General features: G+C 38.9%; 1 protein-coding gene across 1 annotated transcript in view; it reads left to right on the forward strand.

Annotated features, from left to right (window-relative positions):
* Positions 1–633: 633 nt before the first annotated feature.
* The window catches only part of pigg (phosphatidylinositol glycan anchor biosynthesis class G (EMM blood group)), an 89,326-nt gene continuing 73,498 nt past the window's right edge, over positions 634–16,461 (forward strand). The window contains exons 1-4 of the mRNA XM_074647925.1: positions 634–1,092; positions 1,191–1,396; positions 13,971–14,180; positions 15,990–16,178. Coding sequence (XP_074504026.1) covers positions 939–1,092; positions 1,191–1,396; positions 13,971–14,180; positions 15,990–16,178 — 759 coding nt within the window. The 5' untranslated portion in view covers positions 634–938. The remainder of the gene's footprint in view (positions 1,093–1,190; positions 1,397–13,970; positions 14,181–15,989; positions 16,179–16,461) is intronic.

A 16,461-nucleotide genomic window follows, 5' to 3' on the forward strand; every position in this document is an offset into this window, starting at 1 on the left:
AAGTCAAAAGTTCATGAGAAAAAAGTTGTAATATTACGAGAATAAAGTCACAAGTTTATGAGAAAAAAAGTTGTAATATAATGAGAATAAAGTCAATATTATAAAGTAGTAATTTTACGAGTTATTTTCTTTTTTTCTCGTAAAGTTATGGCTTTATTCTCGTAATATTATCACTTTTTTTCTGGTAAAGTTATGGCTTAATTCTCGTAATATTATTACTTTTTTTCTGGTAAAGTTATGGCTTTATTCTCGTAATATTACGATTTTTTTTCTCCTAAACGTCTGACTTTATTCTTGTAAACTTCTGACTTTTTTCTCGTAAAGTTATGACTTTATTCTTAAAAATCTCAGATGTTTTTTCCCCTCAATGTGGCCCTAATACTCCGTAGTACATTTGCTCTTTGGCCCTCACTGCATTAGACTTATATACTATATACTTAGACTATAAACTGTGTTACCTTCATCACAATGCTCAAACGTTTTGCGGCTCCAGACAGATTTATTTTTTGCCTAAATTGGCTCTTTTGATAGTAAAGGTTGCAGACCCCTGCACTAGCCTACAAGCCAAACCAAAGATTCTCTGGCCAAACATAGCATTGTGAGTAAAAAAAAAAGCGTATGAGTCTTGTTTGATTCTGCTTACTACCCGTAGTTCCATGCTATCAATGCGGAAGTCGCTATGAATGGCTCCAGCGCTAACTCCTATTATTGTTTTTATTGTTAATTACAGCCACAAATATATAATATAGAGGCAGTTTATTAAATACGGAGATACGCGGCTCTGTATTACGTTGTTTGACAGTGCGTCCATGTGAAATGGGATGTTATATCTACTCTTATATTATGGTAAACAGTGTAGGAAGCGTCATGTTGGCTGCTATCTAGCATGTTATCATAGTAACCTCCTCGCCTCTTAAAGAGTCCGTTCAACCAGCAACATGAAGGTCCGCTCGTCTGTGTTTGCCTCGTTCATTTTAATATGTGAAGTGTTTGGTGTTGCCCTGTTCCTGCGGGGGTTTTTCCCTGTTCCTCTGAAGTCTTCCGTCTCATCCAAGAACAAGCTGTCAGACCTGCCAGCCGAGCCGCTGACAGGTGAGCTCACACACAGCAGCGTCACACCTGAGTTACCTGTGTGTGTTCATATGCGAGTATATCTGTTAAAACTCCTGAACTATTTCCTTTCATTACAGGGAGCTCTCCCAACTCTTCTCACCTCCCTCAGCCCCTGTTTAAGAGGGTGGTCATCATGTTAGTGGACGCCCTCAGAGAGGACTTTGTGTTTGGAGCCAGTGGTCGCATGTATATGCCCTACACCAGACACCTGGTGGAGAGAGGCTCCTCACACAGCTTCGTGGCCAAGGCCAGACCTCCCACAGTCACCATGCCCAGGATCAAGGTAAGATCTCTCTGGGGTCACTCAGGTATCATGATGAGAAGATTCAAATGAGATTAAACTTGATTCATTCCAAAGGGGAATTACTGCAGCAGTTAGATAGATAGATAGATAGATAGTAACTTTATTGATCAAGAGGGAAATTCAAGTTTCCAGCATCACAGTTCCATAGTGCAAAACATGTTAGTAAAAAGGCATTAAAAAAGTTAGTAGTGCAAAGTACAAACTACAAAAAAATATACCAGATATAAAAATACAAGGAGATGTAGAAGAAAACTGTTAAAACTGAATATAGTGCAGGGTAACAGCTGTGATACAGGACTATTAAAAAAGTGAATCTAGTGCAGAAGAGACTGTTATTAGTGGGTATAGTGCATTATTATCCGTCATGCAGACCGTCCTCCTTTGTTGCTATACAAAGTGGGAATAGTATAGAGAGCGCACATATTAAAAAGTCAGGGATAACAATAAGATGCAAATAAGGGGCAAATTCAAAATATGTCCAATACCAGAATTAGATTTATTTGCCAAGTACATGTGCACATATACAGGGAATTTGACTCTGGTTTTACATATCTCTCTCAATGTGCTTACACAGAAGTAGGAATAAGATGAAACTTGATTCATCCTGAGGGGGAATTAATGCAGCAGTTGGTATACAAAGTGGGAATAGTGCAAATATAAAGAGCACAAAAAGTCTAAGATAACAATAAGATGCAAATAAGGTGCAAATTCAAAATATGTACAATACCAGAACTAGATTTATTTGCCAAGTACATGTGCACACACAGGGAATTTGACTCTGGTTTTACACATCTCTCTCAATGTGCTTACACAGAGGTTGAATGGAAAGTAAAGAATAGACAGGACAGTTATGTACACAAGTTGGTGAAAAGATAGGTGTATATATAAATATCATATAAATATATTAGGGCTGTCAATTGATTAAAATATTGAATCGTGATTGCATGCATCAGAGCATGATTGTCCATCGTTAATTGTGATTAATCGAACAAATCGATCAAAATGTACCTTAAAGGGAGATTTGTCAAGTATTTAATACTCTTATCAACATGGGAGTGGGCAGATATGTTGCTTTATGCAAATGTATGTATATATTTATTATTGGAAATCAATTCTCAACACAAAAGAATGACAAATATTGTCCAGAAACCCTCACAGGTACTGCATTTAGCATAAAAAATATGCTCAAATCATAACATGGCAAACTGCATCCCAACAGGCAACAACAGCTGTCAGTGTGTCAGTGTGCTGACTTGACTATGACTTGACCCAAACTGCATGTGATTATCATAAAGTGGGCATGTCTGTAAAGGGGAGACTCGTGGGTACCCATAGAACCCATTTTCATTCACATGAATCTTGAGGTCAGAGGTCAAGGGACGCCTTTGAAAATGGCCATGCCCGTTTTAGCGCAAGTTTGAAGTGTTATTTATCCTTGACGACAAACTTGTGTGACATGGTTTGTGCCAGTATCTTCACTCTAGCTTTAAATTGGAGCTCGCTACAACCTAAAAATTGCAAGTTGCGTAAATGCGTTAAAAAATTGGCGTTAAAGTGAATTTGCGCTAACGCGTTATTATCATGTTGACTTTGACAGCCCTAAAATATTTATACCTGTGTGTTTGTATATGCATATATATATATATATATATATATATATAAAAAGCTACAACAATAAAATAAATAAAAACGCAAGTATATATATACAAGTCAAGTGTTCTGTAAATTGTAAACAATATAAATAGTGCAAAGAAATAAATACTGAATGCATATACGTGGACTGGATGATTATGTCCAATACAATGCCAAAATCAACGCCAAACCCGCCCTTCAAGTCTGTCCACCATGTATCATCCCACTCATGGTATGAGTCAACCATTCAGATCCAAATGATCAATGTGAAAACTACGGCACTAGAATACAGTATTTTGATTTGATTCGTATTTTTAATTCTGACTTTTATGCAAAACTACATTGATTTAATACTAGCTACACCTCTGAAATTGTCTGTAGATCATATTAACCTATAACGATGATATTATTTAAAGCAGTTGTTCTCAACCAGGGGTCCGGGGACCCCCAGGGGTACTTGAGGGAGTTCAAGTGGGTCCCCAGAAAAATGGGAAATAGTTTATTTTCACTATTTAATTCACTATAGAAGTGAGCCCAATGTGAGTAATAGTCAGAAGAGAGTCTATTCTGATCAGGTTTCACTTCCTCCATGGTTATCTCCTCAACTTCTTAATTAATCGTAATCATATCTAACAACCAAAATATGTTCAGATGGAGGTCCCTTAGGCGAAATCTTATCAAATGGGGGTCCGTGACCTAATATTTATCAATTTAGGGGTCCTTGACACGAAAAGGTTGCGAAACACTGCTTCAAAAGAGTAGGCTGGTGTTATCTATATTTTCATAGTTGTCAACAAATCCCTTAAAAAGACCAAAGCCAACAATGTGTTGGTCCATCTCCAATACTTCCTGACTTCCCTCAAGGCCTATTGAAAGAGGCTGGGACACGGTTTTGAGCTACGGGGTCTAACAAATGCGCAGTGTAACTGGAGCTGCGGTCGTGCGTTGCTATTGGTTCAATTTCAGCGAGTGCAGATCAGATTTTACTGCGCATGTGTTGTACCCCAAAGATATGACACGTGACATCTCCTCCTCTCGTCTGTGGCTCTCAACCTCAAGCCCATCTATTCCTACTGAAGATGTAAATCTTTTCAAACTGGTCACAAATATGTAGTTTGTTTTTTTAAAAAGTTATTTCTAAAACAGGCATGGCACGACAGTGGTCAGGTAAACTTTGATACTCTCAGTTTCCAGTATATTAGCTCCATCTAGCTGAAGCTAATACAGTCTAATATAACAGTAAACCCTAATATTCAGGTTTTGTTGGAACTGTTTCAGAGAGCTGTTGTTTCAACTGAATGATCATTTTGGAGGCTGCAAATTGTGGTTACTGTTGAACTGCGTTGTGTTATACTGAGGGGTGTTTCTAACTCCACTCGTTAAAGAGAGGAACTTCTAGTCAATCTAAGCTGGAGGACACAGACTGCAGATATTAGTATTTAATAAGAGCACTTGGAGGCACTTTGCCAAATTCTTAACAATTCACTTACAGTATGTGCTCTTAGTTCCCCTTAGGGATACTAAAGTTATAGCTGAAGTTAATGCAAAGATTGAGCATTTTATATCTTTATTAGGTCATGAGAGGAGATGACAGGAAAGAGATGGAGAATGACAGGCAACAAAGGTCCCCACTGGAAGTGAAAAGGGAACATTGCCTTAAACCAGTCAGTAATCAGTAATGTCAGATCAGATCAATATGTGAAAATATTTATTAAATGTTTTTTATCAATTATTTGCATGTGAAAATAGTGCTGAAACGATTAGTTGATTGATCACATGACAAAATTAATCAAAATATTATATAGAACCCATTTTCTTTCAACTATCTTGAGGTCAGATGTCAAGGGACCCCTTTGAAAATGGCCATGACAGTTTTTCCTCGACAAAATTTAGCGTAAGTTTGGAGCCATATTTAGCCTCCTTCGCGACAAGCTAGTATGATGTGGTTGGTACCAATGGATTCCTTAGGTTTTTTAGTTTCATATGACGCGTTGATGCGTTAAGGAAATTTGTGGCGTTAAAACTAATTTGCGTTAACTCATTATTATCGCGTTAACTTTGAGAGCCCTACACATTGAACATCTTTGGGTTTTGGACTGTTGGTCGGACAAAAGTAGCAATTTGAAGTTGTCTCTTTGGGCTTGTAATGAGTAATGTAATGAATAAAACAGCAAATAGATTAAATTCCTTTATCACCAATATTTCATCCAGCCCATAAGAGTATTGGAGCCAGAAATGTCACAGTACTCCCGTGAGCCCAGAATAATCATGTAAAAGGACATTTTGGGAAAGGTGCTAAGTTTCCAGCCTACATCTGCAACTAGGGCAACATGGCAGAATCTGGAAAGGGTGAAAACAGGGTGCGTTGTCACATTGAGAGTATTTTGGGAGCAGATCCAGGAGGGAATTACAGTTATGTCATGTGCGCCGTATGACAGCTGGTTGTGCTGAGACACACTAAGATTGTGGGCAGACCGGGACAGAGTCAGCTTGTTGTTGTCAATGGTGCCGCAGAGATTTTGCAAAGGGAGTGATTTTCCAGGAGAAAGAGCAGCTCAGTCTGGTTGTCCGTCTGGGTGCTGGGCAGCGCTGAGGTGGTGGGAAGTTGTCAGGTGAAGCAGAATATTCAGCCTGAGTGTCAGCGGGCCGAAGAAAAGGCAGCGTTCATGCTTTAGCAGCGGCGGGAGGAACGGATATGTGCTGACAGCGTCAAGCTGTTTTAAAGATAGAAGAAGATTGGAGCCAAAACTCTGGCCGGAAGAAACTTTAAGCTTAAGATACACAGTGTGGACAGAATGCCTCCTCAGTGATGTCTGATAAATGTGGTCAGACAGGTAGGATGAGGAGCATGAAAGCGCAGACTCAGCAGTCCTCAGGTCAGCATAGAGCTTGTGCTGGTTGACAGTGTCAAAGACAGTGGACAGGATGTGCTGAAAACAAGAAACTCTGGAGGGGAGAAAACAACCTGGAGCACAGCTCACTAATAAAAACCTTTCTGAAGCCTGACCCAAGTCCTGAAGCCTTTTTATATTATTTTTTGGGGCATTTTCAAACCTTTATTTATAGGATAGTGGACAGTATAGAAAGGGGGAGAGAGAGAGGGGGCGACTTGCGGAAATGGCCGCGGATTCGAACCCAAGCCGCCGCGGTTAGGACTCAGCCTTGTTATGATAATTTTAAATCAATGAATTCATTATGTCAACACTAATGACAAATGCCTCTTAAACGTTATCAGAGCTGCTAAATTTCATTAATACTAAATGAATAAGTGTCCACCTTTCTATTAATCTGCAAAATAAGTTTTTATTATTCAACTCATTGTTTTATCTATAAAATGTCTGAAGATAATGAAAAATGTTTGTTTATGTTTATTTATTTGACACATATAAAAAGACAATAAAAAACACAATTCACATGAAAGGAATGTAAAATACATGTGAGGGTGTGGTAGAAACCTATAATGTCTTATATAAAAACCACACCCAAAGGCCATACAATAGGTACAAATATTACCATGACAAAAATTGCCAGTACATTTTAAATATTAGTGTTACAAAAATTTCACATATAAGAATAAATGAGTAAAGTTCAAACAACAAAAATGCAGAGAAACAGGAGTAATTGACGTATTTACAGTGTGAACAATTTTTTAAGAGTGATACATTTTTTACAAATCAAATGTTTTTTCTAAGTCTCTTTTTGTACACACTGCAGACAATGACACAGAAGAATCCATTAAATGTACATTTTCATTCCATAAGATAATTCCACGAAATTTAATAGAAAACTGACCACAGGATGTTTTAAACAAAGGAAGATGAAGATTCTCAGCCTGTCTGTTTGGGTAAATATAGAATTGAGAGTTGTTAACAAAATAACATCTAAAACTATTAGGTATCTAAGGTATCTAGGTAACTAGTAATGCATCTTTATATCTCGCATTAAAGACAAATGTACAGGTTTGAAGAATGTTGATGTCAAATATAGTCAACAACTATATTTTTTGGTTTAACAGCATTTGAAAAAGTTGCTAATGTAATAAACTGTTTCTGTAGCAGCAATATTTTGTTCAGATAAATTTGAAAAGTACTTGCCCATACAATATTACAGTATGCTAAAATGCCATCAAAATGCTTGTTTTCCCTCCTGACCGACACTCAGATATTTAGTTCACATAATAAGACGGGGAAGAGCAGGAAATGCTCACTACTGAGAAACTCTTCACGCTCTGCTCTATCATATGAGGTTCAAGGTAAATTTATTGTCATTGTACGAAACGCAACGAAACGAAATGCAGTTGTGGTCCCTTTATGCTACGTAAGAAAAACAAAAAAGCAAAAATATTTTTTATGCTGGAGTGTGGAGGATGAATTTAGGAGTCACAGCCTGAGGATACCTCTGTATCATTATTTGTATGATGATGTCTACAGTAGTTCTTGTTCCTGTGGAATTTTAATGCATTTTAGGTGCAAGTGTCTGCTAAACAAATGTGAGGTTAACTGTTTTCACACATATTGAGAGGTAGATGTGAGTACATTGAATTTCAAAAGACACAAGTTAACTGTCTGTAAATGGATGGAAATAGTGGAAGGCCTTCTTGAACAGAATTAACTCATGTTTCAAGGAGGAGCCGGTTGTCATGAACCGGAGCAGGTCAGTGATGATGTGGAGGAGGGATGACGGGATAAAGCTGAGCAGGATTGAGGTGGACTCGCTGGGAGACAGATGTTCCACTATAATCCAGGGGTTTAGTGAAGGATGTAGTGATGATGGAGGGAAAGGGGCTTTAGGGCAACTTGGAAAAACTGCTCTGGGTGTGACCCTTCTCAAAAGATTTGTTGCCGGTAAAAAGAGTACCTAGAAGGAAATCGATAAGAGAGGAAGTTCAAGATAAAATCTTTCTGATTTAGAAGCGCAGGCATGAAGGGTTTATGTTGCAGCAGAGATGAACAGTACCGTATATATGGACAGGGAGGAGAGTCACTTCATCAGCTGTCCAAAAAATGTGTAAGCTTGATTTACAGGCTTGCTGAGAGTACACAGGTACATCTATAGAGCCTGCAGAAGGGCCACTAAATCCCCTTTTAGGGGGCTGGGCAGTTACATAGATTTGATGCACAACACCATGTGTTTTTACTTCTTTCAAATATTCTTATTATTAGGAACCATGTGCATATCAGTAATACAGAGTTCTGTGAATTGATTATCATGCGTCATTTCAGATATGTAACAACAAAACACAAACAATACCAGGAACTAGGGATGCACCAATCTGACTTTTTCAGTCCCAATAGCAATACCTGGGCTTTAGGTATCGGCCGATACCGAGTACTGATCTGATACCAGTGTTTTATTAATAAGCTGTATGCCTCACTGTGTGGAAATGACTGGGATCATTCTTTTACGTGTAAGACAACATCAGACTTGACTTAAACATTGCTTTCCTAACTTTTTAAGACAAAATGTAACAAATAAATATAAAATTACTGAATTGTTATTTATTATTAAAGTACACCAGTAACCGGTAAGAAATCTTCAAAATTAACAAGAATTACAATTGAAGTGTAAACCTTTTTAATGCAGCAACAAATTGGTCAAAACTTAATCAGGAATTCAAATTCCAGTATATAATGTATAACATATATAAACATAAAATTGAACTGAATAGATCGGCCCAATTGTCACCGATACCCGATCCAGCTATTTGAGTCAGTATCGGCCCGATATCCAATCTGATATCGGTACAAACATATAATGTGTGTATATATATATATATATATATGCATTGCGTAACTGTCCGTCCCTTCTATAGAGGTGATCATGAGTCTCCAAATCCTTTCAAATACCTCCAGTATGTCATTAAGGATATGTCAGAGTCTTTCCAGGTGGAGGTCAGTCAGTGTTATTATCCTGGATTTAAACGAAAGGCACCTCCTTTCTTTTTCCAGAACAAGAGATTAAGTTTCTTTGCACTAAGAAGACATAGGACAGGAGAGGATGCTGTGCGCTCTATAGGTTATTAGAGCTTTCGGATACTCCCAGTATATAACCATAAGTGGATCTGGTCTTATTTGGCCTTTTAAAAATAATGAAAATATTGCAACCCTAAAATCTTTTATTTCAGGGCATAATGCACAGCTATGAAGTAAATCTGCCTCTGCTTGGTCACATTTCTCACAAACTGGTGGAATTTCTGGGAAGATTTTATGTAGCTTTACCTTCGAGTAATGCAACCTAATCAAACAGTGCCTGGCATTCAGAGAACAGATATGAACATAATTCAGGGCCTTGTCTCAGATGTCCTCAGCTATTTCCATCCATAGGTCTTTATCCCAGTCCTTTTTTATACAGCTCATATCTACTTGCTCATGGTCTTGCAATGTATTGTATATAAATGAAACTGGATGTTTTTTCACTCTACTGTCTACCATGTGTTTTTAGTCTAATACAGTGACATCACTGCTTTCTATTCTTCCTCATATATTGATAAACTTCTCCAAAATAAAATACTGGATAATTGTTCATACATTTTTGAAGTAGATATTTATTTTTGAGGGAATACTGATGAGAGCCCACTGTAATGAAATCCCAAGGTATCCATTGAATTCTTGACACACTGTCACATTGCAGCTGGTGCATCAGATCATAGCTTTGAGACAACACATCACTGTATTAAAACACAGTTTAACATTGAAGTTGTGCCATTCACAGAGCGTTAACAACATCAGAAGTATTGAGGTTAAATTGTTCCATCACACCATTAATATTTTGCGACACACCAGTAGGTGGCAGTACAGACCAACTGCCATTTGCTGCCCACTATCACTGCATTGCACCCAATTAACTGGTATGACACAGCCAACTAACCTAAATCATAATCTCTCAGTGGCACGGACATTAATTTACACACATTAGACCCAACACTCCCTCCACTGTATCTAGTACAGTTACAAGCTTCATGCTTACAAACGGGTCACCTGATTTTGAGGACTTATTCAGATACACAGTTTTAGTTTGTAGTTTCTATGTCCGGAAACAGTTGTTTTACAGAAAACTCTACCCCAGGGTCTTCCCACTAAATGTAATGTTTCCAATTTACTTGCTCTTTCTAACCATGATAGGAAGGGAAAAGAAGGTCCCCAGTCCTGTATTCACATGTGGCCAGTTGAGCCGCGCTCTCAGACTGGCACAGCAGTCAGTGGACAATACTGAGGTGGTGGATTTGGACAATGAATTCAGTTAATCATAACAGCAGCAGTGGCAATGTGGCTGTTTGAAAGGCTGGTATCTGCCTGGGTAGGATACACACAGTGGATAATTGGTCCACTGTATTGCGTCCTCAGGTATTATGTAGTAATAAGGCCTGAGAAGATTTCAAGTTATCGTTAGAAAGTCTTCCTTTCAGTAGTCAGAAGTAAGTGAAAAGGAAACTGAAAAATCTTTTGCCAGGCTCGAAGGCTGGAAGTCACAGCCTCTTCCGTCTGTTTTCTGGCACCTTTACACGTTTTCACGTCAGTGCCAGAGAGTGTCTCTATACCCCACTGATATTGTATTTGACATTTAAACAGTGGCACATCGCAAGCTTAGACACATACTGTGGGCCAGTAATTAGTATGTTGATGAGTCACTGATTCGTTTGGGCAGCTTCTCAATGTTTTTTCGGGTCATCTGGAGAAATGTGAAGATTTAGCCTTTTTAAAGAGGACCTAATATGGTAATTTTCAGGTCCATACTTGCATTTTGGGTTTCTACTAGAACATGTTTACATGCTTTAATGTTTAAAAAACGCTTTATTTTTTTATACCGGCTGCATCTCTTTTCACCCTCTGTCTGAAACGCTCGGTTTGAGCTACCGCCCGCCTCCCGAAAAGCCTAGTCTGCTCTGATTGGTCAGCTTGCCCACTCTGTTGTGATTGGTCAACCGAACAAAATTCTTCAGACTCCGCTCCGGCGTGGACTTTGTAACTTTGCAGACCTTTTACATGTGCAAAAAACTATATACAGTAACACACTAAAGGAAAGGAAAAAAGCATAATAGATATTCATTAATATCTGTGAACTTTTTTACAGAGCTTTGGTAGATCTCGAACTGATTGTGTTCTTTATAGAAGAATTTTCTCCATATGTCCCAGTGTTTATTATCGCATAACAGCAAAGTATTCTACCACTTTGGCAAAAAAAGTGCCTGTTTTTGCCTGAACCACTGGTTTCATTGGTCAGACCTTCTCTATTAGTAGACGAGGGACCTCAGTGAGAGTGAACAGGCAGAAAGAGAAGACTGCTTTTGAAGAGGAACCATCCATCTCTTCCTGAAACAAGCATCTCCACTGACAAGGAGCAAAACAATCGCTAGGAAGGAAGGAAGTGGTAAATAATTGAGCTCAGGAACAAAGCTCAGAAGATGAGGCTCCAAATCTCAGCTTCAGGTTCCAGTCAGAGCAATAACTGGGAATCAAGTCGACAACCCTGAAAGGCTTCTCACGTTACTCTGGAATGAAGTATGGTTTATTAGTTTGTCATTAAGTTGGAGACACAAAAGCTCTCTGCTTGACGGGGGAGAACTTTGCTCCCATACATCGAGACACAAATTGATAAAACATTATTGTCCTCTGTAGGTATATTGAAAATGTGTTCTAAGCTCATGACAGTTCCTGAGGTTGTTTGTGGGGGTGTGACACCTCTAGTTTATTGCTACTGTATTTGTCCCTTGCGTCTGTGAAGTAGCCACAGAGTTGCTATAGAACAGTCTAATGTGGTACTCGCACAGTAACCACGCAAACAAAACACTAATATATATATAAATATATATATATATATATTTATATATATATACACTGTATATAGGAACTGATGAGATGAACGAGATACCCAGATGTGAACTGAAAACAGGGTTATATAAGGACAAACCCCAATCAAACTGATAAAATATTGTTATAGGAAGCGATTTCAAACAGTGATTCTCAAAGTGGGGTCCGTGCAAAATAATTTGCTATAAATTATAAAATTGTGCTGTATCATTAAAAAGTGCTTATCTACAGATGGGGACCATTTGCGGCAATAAAACAAGCACACTGTGTCCATTACTCCCACCCACGTTAGCTTTGGGCCAATAGAGTGCTACAGGAATGAGTCCTAATACCTGGAAATGAGTTAGCATTTTAGCACTTTCAGTTCCCTCGTCTGGAAGTCAATGGGTTATTTGAATGGGTTTTTAGTTAGATGCCTGAAATAAGGTCTGTGGTTAACACAAGCTTAAGAGATTTTAACGTTTTGTTCTACGACATAAAATACATCAATAAATATCCCACTCATGAATTTTGATGCCTTTATGTGTCTTTTAAAAAAGGCAGTTGCTAACAAGTGATTAAATGAGACTACTAAACGGCATCACGCCGACTGGTCCGCCATTACAGTCTCGTTGTTTGTACTCACGCTTATGCGACCGTGGTGTAGTTCGTTTATTGCCTAACGTTAGCTTTTTACTTCTGGCGATTGCATTTGCGCTTCAAAAATCATAAACGTGGTGTTTGTTTGTGAAGATTAACTTGCTGAACAAAATGTGTAAGTATCATAAACGTTTGTTTGCCACAGAGCTTATTTTCTGCATTAATCCAAAACCCAATGGAAAAATCCCATTGGCTTTTTGTCGAGGGAACCCAGGGCGATGCTAACTTCCTGGTTGGCCGACAAAAATACGTCATCCCTGGAGCACTCTATAGAAACTCTGATATGATTGTGGTACTTCACGTCAATCTGTCATGAATCAGTCACTTTGCTCAGAGCGCAATGAACCGTTCCTGCTGCTGCTTAGCTTAGCTTATTAGCCAGCTAGCTAGCTGGTGAGCATGGAGAGTTAGTTCATATGGTCAAGTGACGCTAAGCCAAAACTAGCTAAATTGAGAAAATATGATCACAGTTATATTGAGTGACAGCGACGGGACACCAACATGCATCATGTGTTTTCAGTTGCTAGCGAACGAAGCCGTGAAGCCGGCCAAGCTAAAGCGACATCTGATTACAAAGCACCCAGAATATCGGGGCAAAACCAAGTGATACTAACATAATTCAAATTGAAATATGTTTCTGTTTATCACTATGAGACACGTCTGAAGTATTTAGGTTGAAAAGTTTTAGAATATAAATAGTTCCAATAGTATCTAAGAGTAAAAAAGGTGGTAAGCATTATGCTAATAATCTGTGTTACGATTATGAGGGGGTCCCCTTTAAGGGGTCTCTTGCCCCAAAAAGTTTCACAACCCTTGATTTAAAGGATGACTTTGAGCCCAGCTCCCTCGGCAGGTTCCCCTTACACCAATAAAGGCTGGTCATCTCTGATTTCAGCCTGGATTTCTGAGCTTCCCGGACGATCTCCGGCTGTGCTGCAGGCAGCTCATAGGGGGTTTGAATAACAGTGTTTCCTGCCAGCATCTGCATACTCGTGTCTCCTTCAGCGCATAAAGACAAGCGGCCTTTGTACTTCCCCCTCGACAATGCACCAGGCTCTCTCCTGACTTCCAAAATAGGCTGTGTGTTTTCCTTGTCAGTCAAATGGGGGCCAGTGTTGTTTTATCACAGATTCCATGATGAAATCAGTAGAAACTGTACTTCATAAATAAATATCATCAATCTACCTGATTCAGCTTTCAGTTTCCATTTGTGGCAGCAGATCGGTTTGAGAGATGTGGGACGCAGTTTGGTTTTCAATGTTAGATCAAAGTAGTGACCAATAAGATAGAAGGGGATTTCATTTATTTTGTTTTTGGAGATCATTGATTTATAAAAACTATATTTTTACTGAACACTGTACTGCAGCACAAATCTTAATTAGCTGGATTAATATGATGAAACTGTGAGGTTGTGTAACACCATTAAAAGGCAATTATTGTTCAAAGGACAATGACAACAACATCTCCCTCCCCAGGCTCTAACCACTGGCAGCATCCCAGGCTTCATTGATGTGGTAATGAACCTGAATTCTCCTGCACTGCTGGAAGACAACCTCATCTGGCAGGCCAAGACAGCAGGGAAGAGGATGGTCTTCTACGGAGATGACACCTGGGTGCGCCTCTTCCCCAAGCACTTCATGGAGTACGATGGCACGACCTCCTTCTTTGTATCGGACTACACCGAGGTATGTGGTAAAATATATGAGTGATGTGTTCTTCTGCTAATATCAATATCAAAGTGTTAAGCACCCAGTGGCAGATATGGTTTCTGTGTCATTAAAGGTACTATTGATAACATTCAGCCACTAGATGTCACACTCTCCCTACTCCGATCCATTGCATTCACTTCACAACAAGTGATTGCCCGTTCGTTGCACAACCTGCATATTTTATGTTCGAGTGGACTGAGACTCAGACAGACAGTCATGTCAAGTGATGAATCTTTTGTGGTAGAGTAGGGAAGTCATTTTGTAACATATAACATCCCTCCGGAGAGTGAAACACCGGAGGCTGAGCAGGAAAAGCCAGCAGTGATTCATGGAGAGACCTTCATCTGGTCAGCTAACATTACTGCCAAGCAGGTGAAATATAGAGAGATATTGTGGTTTTAGCTGACGTGTGTCGCCTCACTGTTTTGACCGATGCTCGTTCATGTCTATGTAGAGCGAGCACAAGAGCGAACCCGACGCTGACTAACGTTGACTTAACGGCCACAGGTGTCGCTGTTAACAAGCATTTCTGAAAGTTACAAATAGTCCCTTTAAGGTACATTTGTAACAGATACAAATTGTGCGATTAATTTGCGATTAAGCGCAATTTACTATGGACAATCATGCGATTAATTGCAATTCAATATTTTAATAGATTGACAGCCCTAGTAACAACACATGAGTTAAGATTGTAAGGACTATTACTGTTGGTAGGTGTTGGTTTTGTTTAAATATGCCGAATTGTAATTTTATGGGTTATTGTTGTTAGGACGATTAAGCTAAGATAGCTAATATGTGCTAACGTCAGTTGTCACTTGTTGCCACGGTGAATATTCACGTATTCTGTAGCCTGTTGGAGACACCAGTGTCAGACAGCGTCCTTTTGAGCACTTGGGATTGGTAACGGAGTGAAGCACTTACTGTCAAACGCAACCATTTATCCGTTTTTTCCACACTAACTGACAACTTCATCACTGACGACACAGAGATACCACGAGATACCAACGTCGTTATACTATTGGCTCACAAGCCTTGTTAGAGGTGGGAACCAAACGTCAGATATCTTCCACAGAGATAAACAAAATATTAATTTTGGACCCGTCAAAATTTTTTAAATGATTCATTCACAGTCATAATATTTTTTTTTGGAAAAGCCATACTTTTATTTGGCACCTTTCTGAAAGCTCTGTTGATTCTTTTTATTTAATTTTTTTATTATTCGTCTACATAAAAATGTTATCAATAAAACTTTAAGAAACATAGGAAAACCTGTATAGTTATGAAATCCTCCCATCCTCACTTTACATACAACAATATCATTTAAAGTCATTATTTTAAATCATACCATAACCCAAAACATACAGTAAAGACTGTACATAATGTATTCATGATGAATTAAGCAGTGCTTTATGTCTATATTATGTTGAATATGCTGTGTATGTCTGGAAGCGACTCAGTCACTGCATTATCTACGAGACAAAGTGATCTGCATTGAAGAGATGAAGGCAGCTGAGGCAACCAGGGAGGCACAGAGATGAGATCACACAAAAAGCTGCTCATCAATTTGCTCCGTATGCCGTAGCTAGAAATGTAGTGTAATATTTGCCTGATGATAATCAGATAATCATCAGACTCTATGGCAGCTTTGGGTAAAGCACCTCTCAGCTCACTTTGTGTTTGCTCCAGGGGCCGATTTCGAATAATATCAACCTAAATTGGTTATCAGTTGACATCCTGTTGATCAGTAAATGTGTTTTCTCTTTTATGCACCATGTCTCTGTGTAGGTTGACAACAATGTGACCCGTCACTTGGATAGCACCCTGAAAAGAGACGACTGGGACATTTTGATCCTCCACTACCTCGGCCTCGACCACATCGGTCATATCAGTGGACCCCACAGTTCTCTCATCCAGCCCAAACTGCTGGAGATGGATGACATCCTGAAGAAGATTCACAGTGCCCTCGTTTCAAAGGTAATTGCTTATCCTGATCTCTGTTTATACGCCATGTTGCATCTGGGTGTTCTGTTGTAGTAGAGGTTCAGAGTTCATTTTCTTTGAGGTTTTTTTTTTTGCAGTGTGAAATTTGCTGCAGAGTTTGTTTTGTAAAAGTGTCATGGAAGTTCTTGAAAAGTTTTTAAAGGTGCACTAATCAATATTTTTATATTAGCAATGGGTCAAATGTCTACACGTAATGTGAAGATACACCTTTCACATCATTTTGGTTTCATGACCCGACACTGCTCTCATTAACCTT

This window comes from Sebastes fasciatus, chromosome 10 (genome assembly GCF_043250625.1).
Source record: "Sebastes fasciatus isolate fSebFas1 chromosome 10, fSebFas1.pri, whole genome shotgun sequence".
Lineage (NCBI taxonomy): Eukaryota > Metazoa > Chordata > Actinopteri > Perciformes > Sebastidae > Sebastes > Sebastes fasciatus.